General features: G+C 52.6%; 1 protein-coding gene across 1 annotated transcript in view; it reads left to right on the top strand.

Annotated features, from left to right (window-relative positions):
• The first annotated feature begins 7,023 nt into the window (after window positions 1-7,023).
• TMUB1 (transmembrane and ubiquitin-like domain containing 1) overlaps window positions 7,024-7,193 on the top strand; it is a 1,350-nt gene continuing 1,180 nt past the window's right edge. The window contains exon 1 of the mRNA XM_010563642.1: window positions 7,024-7,191. Within this exon, the coding sequence (XP_010561944.1) occupies window positions 7,071-7,191 (121 nt within the window). The 5' untranslated portion in view covers window positions 7,024-7,070. The remainder of the gene's footprint in view (window positions 7,192-7,193) is intronic.

Below are 7,193 nucleotides of genomic sequence, written 5' to 3'. Positions count from 1 at the left end.
GCCTTACAGCAGAAGATTTAAAGAGCACAATCTGTTCAGCTTATCCAAAAGAAGATTGAGGGGTGACTTGATTACACTGTAGAAGTACTTTCATAGGGAAATATTAAATGGCTCTTTAATCGAGCCAGGAAAGATATAAAAAGACTCAATCTCTGGAAGCTGAAGCCAGACAAATCCACACTGAAAATTAGACACAAAATTTGATCGGTGAGGGTGATTAACCACTGGATAAAATGCATTAAATTTGAACAGTCGTAACCACTCAAATGATTTTGTTCAGACATGGCTTATTTTCTACATCCTGGAAGTTATAAATCCTGTTTCTGCTTCCTACACAGTATATGTGTTTTTTAAATCTGCTGCTTCTTTTGCATCCTTGCATCCAGCACTCTTACATCCCTGGGATCTTCTCTTCCATTTTTGCAGCAGCCTCTTCTCCAGTCTTGGAGACTTGCTTTGCTTTACCTCCAGCAGGTCTCCAAAGCTGCATCCTTTATCTGTCCCTCTAGCTGAATCATCATTGCTGAAATCACTCCTTTTACCCTCCTTGATGTGTGCATCAAGTTTAAGTGATTTCTTCCCACCTTTCAGGTCCCAGAGACTCTTCCAAACATCGTGTGCTCTGCATCACTCTCCCTCTCCATACGTCCACTTTTCCAACAGCTCCTGCTCGACACTTGTTGCTTCTTCCTGGGTCACCCTTACACACAGCCTGCTCTAAAAAGTCTTGCCAGCTCTCTGTCTAAAACCTTTGTTCTAAAAACCGTGCCATAGAATCTCTAAGTCAAGGGCTTAGCTTTTGAAAGTATTAAATTGAACTACCAAGATTATGAGATTTTTTAATCGTTATTCTCTTCTCTCCAGACCACATTTAAGCTTTGTGTTGTGTTGCATGTCTGGATCCAGGCCCCGATTCTAGAAATCCCCTGGGTAGGGGTCCGCCCTCACCCAGCTGGTTGCAGGACAGGAACCACAGGTAGTATTTTAAGGTTATTACACAAGAGGAAAAGATCCCCACTTGGTTTTCTGCTGCTGGTGTCTCATAGCCAAGGAGCGAGAAAATCTCAGTTCCTTGTCCTATAGGACCTATAGGTGTCCTGTAAGACCTTGTCGCGTTAGTAAAGCCCCGACAGCATCACCAGCATGCCAGTCATCCAGAGCCTGGTCAACAAAACCTCAGGAGCCTGCTGCTCTCGCCAGGAGCTTGTCAAAACGGCTGTGCTCTGGTTTGGTGAATCTGCATCTCCCCAAGACAGTTTGTCAGAAACGCCTCTGTGAGCTCTGGCATCCAGGGCTTTTGTGCCCCAGAGGCGAACCTGTGGTCATCACCCTTTGCTAACTACAGCTTATTTAAATGATTTACTAGCAGCTAATAATAAACTTTGATTCTTCCGTGCGTTTTCTCTTGTCTTCCTCAGCAGGTGCTCTGCTGCCCTCAAAGCCTTGCCTTTTCTTTAGTGATTTATTCAGCTCAGAATAACATGGGTCCTACCTCTCCCTGGTGCAAGTGCATGTCCCCATCCTTGTCCTCCCTTATGTCTGTACTAACTGCTCTCTGCCCCTTTTCTGTGGCTGGAGCAGTGACCCCAGCTGTCAGCTGTGGTCGCCAGTGACTGTGGTCAGATTGGCTATATGGCTGCTGGAGGTCCAGGGCCACTCGAGGACAGCAGTGACTGTCACCGGGCATGTCTGCAGTGCTGCTTCGTCCGAGTGCCAGTTACTGCATGGGGGCTGAAAAAAATCAGGGAACAGAAAATCAGGGAACATTTTTTATAATTTGGGTGGTGACACCCAGGCCTGTGCCCAGCTTCCTCCCTCCCTCTGGGCCAGTCTCTGGCCAGCACTGGGGTCCCCCCTGCAGCCACCCGGCCCCAGCCCCACTCCTTGTTTCTTCCGAGCCTCCATGGGGCACCCCCCAGGCGCGGACCCGGGCTTTCCCCAGCACTTTCTGCATCAGCCTTAGTGACCCAGGGAAGGGGCAGCTCTTCCCCACCAGCTTCTCACCTCTGCCCCCTGCACCACGTTCATGGCTCAGTGCTATGGGGGAGAGCAGCACACCCACCACCCCTGTGGCACCTCGGGGCAGGGGGTCCTGCCTGCCTGCACCTCCCTGCCCAAGTGCCCCGGGCAGATCGAGCAACACGACCTGCTCCCCAGCAGCCTCTGCACCCACAGGTGTTGCCCACCTCCCCGGCCGGGAGCCCCAGCTTGGCCAGCAGCTGCCCACCTCCTCCAGCCCTTCAGCATGCGGCACGGGGGACCCTCCTTGGCCCTTCCCCACAGCGACAGTGCTGTGCCATGGGGCTGTGGTGTGGAGGGGTGACTTCTCGGGGTCTTGTCGCAGACCCCTAGCTCATGACGGGGACAGGGTGTTTCACGGCCTGGTTCTCTGCGGTCCTTTGTAAATGCAGAGCTCATCCTTGCCTAGAGATGCTGCAGCTCAGCATCCCCAGCTCCCCACGCTCCCACCCTCAAGCTCTTTTTTCTGGCCCAACTGCTTTCCCCACAACATGTCTCCAAGTCTTTGACTGGGGCTGACACCTCTTGCTGTTGGTGGGAGCTTCTGAAGAGCAGTTTCATCTGCAGAGGCGTTCATCTCTCCCGTGTCTCTTCTCCCACACGCGCTGAGCTTCGCTGAAGGCGCTGACGATGCTAAGCTAAAGGGACTCCTCGGTCCCACTGGGATGGCAGCGCCATTGGGAAAGGGGGTGTCTGCCCAGTGCCCCCTGCCGCCTTGCTGCTCTGGGCAGAGGAGTCAGCGCCCAGTGCAGACCTGGAGCTGGAAAAGATGCAGGCAATGATCAGAGATACTCCGGTGTAAAATGACTGAATCCGCAACTTTCCGCTCTGCGGCGTAGATGCCGAGGCAAGTTACGTCAGGGGACTGCGTCTCTCCTCTGCTGGAGAGCCATCCTCCCCGTGGGCTTCCAGGAACGACGAGTAAGCGAGAACGCCAGCAGCAGCCTATTTTTAAATTCTGCTGTGCATGCGAGAGCTCTGCTTTGGCAGCCCCACTTTTCAGCTCTTTCGGTGCTATTTGCAGGTCATTAAAGACTTCGCTCCCTGTGATCGCAGGACGAGTTCTGCTCTTGAGTTCTGCAAGACAGCTGTACGCAGAAAATAAATTTTATGTTTGCAATGCCTCCTGCTAATGCTAATATTACAATTACACTGCCTGGAGCCTTAAGCTCTCCTACCACACATCTCATCAATCTGCATTGCTGCAGTCTAATGATAAGCTGAAAACAGTGATGAAGAATGCAGATCAGGATTGAAGGAGGCAGCTGAGAGAATCACCACCTCAGGGTCCACACCCCGATTCTGGGACTCCTGGTCACCGGCCTGAACTGGGATTTCAACCGGGGCTGGAGCCAGGAGGCCCAGCCCACCCTCAGCCCCACGAACCAGCCAGTCCTTCCGACTTCAAGACAGTTCGGACACAGGAGCCCAAAAGGGAAAATAATGAATTCCTCAGAACCACCCAGCTCCTTGGAATCACTGCCGCTCTCAGAGCCACCTCAGCAGAAAGGATGCTGCAGCTTGTGCAATGCTGCCCTTAGCAGATTCCTCCCGATTTTATTATAGGAAATGTCTTGTGCCATCAAGGTGAGGGACCCCTGGAGGTGATGCCCTGGGGAAAGGGGATATTGTCACCCAAAGATCTCCCTTTCAGCTTTGTTCCTTCACAGGCGCTGTAGTTTTTTTCCTTCCACAAGTCTCCCCCTCCCACTATCTCATTGTGATGGTACAAGCCTTTTCACCTAAAAATATGGAAATTTTGATCAAACCATTTTTGACCACGTTCACAATTATCTGAATGCTTTTCAGGAACACAGAAAAGCTGAGTGTCCAGCATTAAGGTTTAATACCAGATACTAATCAGCCAAGAGAGATTTTAGGGTAAGTTATTTGAAATGTCTTTGAATGTCAAAACCAAGTTGCAGACAAAAACTACTCCACACTAATTTTTTTCATCTATCTTTCAAACTTTCCTTCTTTATAAAGCCTGCAGGTAGGTTTAAATGCATCTGGGGAATCACAGTCACCCAAAGGACCACTGAAGCTCAGTCAATTTTAGTCTGCAGCTTGTCCCATTCCCCGTGTTATCTCTGTGCTGCATAATCCACACTCCCTGCCAGAGACCACATCTTCACCAGAGCACGGGTCTTCCAGTGACAGGCTCTGCCCATGGAATTTGCTGCCCTTCACCAATTGCCCACCTTGTTTTAGAATCACAGAATCATTCAGAATCACAGAACCACTGAGGTTGGAAAAGACCTTCAGGACCATTGAGTCCAACCATCAACCTAACACTGCCAAATCCACCACTAAACTATGTCCCTAAGCGCCCAGGGATGGTGACTCAACCCCTTCCCTGGGCAGCCTGTTTCAGTGCTTGAGAACCCTTTTGGTGAAGAAATTTTCCTAATACCCAATCTAAACCTTCTCTGGCACAACTTGAGGTCATTTCCTCTCATACTATTGCTTGTTACTTGGGAAAAGGGACCAAGCCCCACTCCACTACAACCTCCTTTCAGGTAGTTGTAGACAGCGATAAGGTCTCCCCTCAGCCTCCTTTTCTCCAGACTAAACAGCCCCAGGTCCCTCAGTGGGTCCTCATAAGACCTGTTCTTTAGTCTTGACCACTTTTCTATATATAAAGCAAAGAACAGGATATCGATTAAATGATAAAAATATTTTCGCTCTTAAGCAAAACTGACAACTTCATGCTCCTTCAGTTGCGCGAGAAATTTCATCTGGAGGGTTTCATAGAATCATCCTAGAATGGTTTGGGTTGGAAGGGACCTTTAAAGGTCATCTAGTCCAACCCTCCTGCCATGAGCAGGGACATCTTCAACGAGATCAGGTTGCTCAGAGCCCCGTCCAACCTGACCTGGAATGTTTCCAGGGACAGGGCATCTACCACCTCTCTGGGCAACCTGTGCCAGTGTTTCACCACCCTCATCGTCAAAAATGTCTTCCTTGTATCTAGTCTGAATCTGCCCTCTTTCAGTTTAAAACTGTTGTCCCTTGTTGTCGTGGTTTAACCCCAGCCAGCAACTAAGCACCACGCAGCCGCTCACTCACTCCCCCCCCATCCAGTGGGATGGGGGAGAAAATCAGGAAAAGAAGTAAAACTCCTGGGTTGAGATAAGAACGATTTAATAGAACAGAAAAGAAGAGACTAATAATGATAATGATAACACTAATAAAATGACAACAGTAGTAATAAAAGGATTGAAATGTACAAATGATGCGCAGGGCAATTGCTCACCCCCCGCCAACCGACACCCAGCCAGTCCCCCAGCGGCGAAACCACTGCCCCCCCCACTTACCAGTTCCTAAACTAGATGGGACGCCACATGGTATGGAATACACTGTTGGCCAGTTTGGGTCAGGTGCCCTGGCTGGGCATGAGAAGCTGAAAAATCCTTGACTGTAGTCTAAACACTACTGGGCAACAACTGAAAACATCAGTGTTATCAACATTCTTCACATACTGAACTCAAAACATAGCACTGTACCAGCTACTAGGAAGACAGCTAACTACATCCCAGCTGAAACCAGGACACTTGTCCTGTCACTACAGACCGCGGTAAAAAAGCCTCCCTCTGTCTTTCTTATAAGCCCCCTTTAAGTACTGAAAGGCCACAGTAAGGTGTCCCCAGAGCCTTCTTTTCTCCAGGCTGAACAACCCTAACTCTCTCAGCCTGTCCTCACAGGAGAGGTGTTCCAGCCCTCGGATCAATTTTGTGGCCTCCTCTGGACCTGCTCCAACAGGTTTCCAAGGACGTCCCATAAACTGGGAGAGGAGTGGCTGGAGAGCAGCCCTGCAGAAAGGGACCTGGGGGTGCTGGTCCGCAGCAGCTCAGCAGGAGCTGGCAGCATGCCCTGGCAGCCAAGAGGGCAAACCGCATCCTGGGGGCCATCAAACACAGCGTGACCAGCCGGTCAAGAGAGGGGATTGTCCTGCTGTATTCAGTGTTGGTGTGGCCTCACCTGGAGCACTGTGTGCAGTTCTGGGTCCCACTATTTGAGGAGGACGTGAACGTCCTCGAATGCACCCAGAGGAAGGTGACAATGCTGGTGACAGTGCTGAAGGCATGTTCCGTGAGGAGTGGCTGAGGACTCTAGGTTTGTCTCGTTTGGAGAAAAGGAGGCTGAGGGGCGACCTCATTGCTCTCTGCAGCTTCCTGAAGAGGGGATGTGGATAGAGAGGTGCTGAGCTCTTCCCCCTGGGATCCGGGGACAGGACGCCTGGGAATGGTTCAGAGTCACACATGGGGAGGTTTAGCCTGGACATTAGGAAGTATTTCTTTACCAAGAAGGTGGTCACGCACTGGAACAGGCTTCCTAGAGAGATGGTCGATGCCCCAAGCCTGTCACTGTTTAAGAGGCGTTTGGACAATGCCGTTAACAACACGCTTTCGCTTTTGGTCAGCCCTGAAGCGGTCAGGCAGTTGGACTAGATGATGGTTGTAGGTCCCTCCCAACTGAAATTAGTCGAGTCTATTCTTGCCCCCGACAGCAATCCTTTCCTCCTAGGCCTCATCAAGCACCACCGCATTAACGCCCACACTCTTTGAACCTAGGCCCAGCTGCCGCCCCTTCCTCCGGCCACCCCGGAGCACCACGTCTTCTCAGGCTGCAGGGGCCGGCACTTTCTCAAACCGACAATGGCGGATGAGGGAAGGGCCCTGGCCCAGGAAGCCCGACTGCGCAGGCTCAGCCTGGCGCGGGGCACGCCGGGAGCTGTAGTCCCGCCCACCGGGGCTGGGCGTTCCGGAGGCACGTCCAGCCCCGGGGCAGGACTACAGCTCCCGGCGTGCCCCGCGGGGGGCGGCCTCCACGCATGCGCAGAATAGGACTACAGCTCCCGGCGTCTCGCTGTGCGCCTCCGCGCATGCGCAGCACCGAACTACAGCTCCCGCCGTGCCTTGCGGCCAGGCGGAAGCGGCGCGATGGCGGCAGGTGAGGGCTCCGGGCCGACGGCGGCTCCGGTCGCCCGCGACCCCCCGGGTTGACGGTCCCGCTCTATGCCCGCAGGTCGGTAGCCGCGTGCCGCCGCCATGGCGCTGATCGAGGGCGTCGGCGATGAGGTGACCGTGCTCTTCGCGTTGCTGCTGGTCGCCCTGGTGCTGGGGTTGGCCTGGGCCTCCACCCGCGCCCCCGAGCCCGCCGCGCCGCCCCGC

Source organism: Haliaeetus leucocephalus, unplaced genomic scaffold, assembly GCF_000737465.1.
Source record: "Haliaeetus leucocephalus isolate CR32 unplaced genomic scaffold, Haliaeetus_leucocephalus-4.0 Scaffold0, whole genome shotgun sequence".
NCBI lineage: Eukaryota > Metazoa > Chordata > Aves > Accipitriformes > Accipitridae > Haliaeetus > Haliaeetus leucocephalus.
This window is presented reverse-complemented; position numbering and strand designations above follow the sequence as displayed.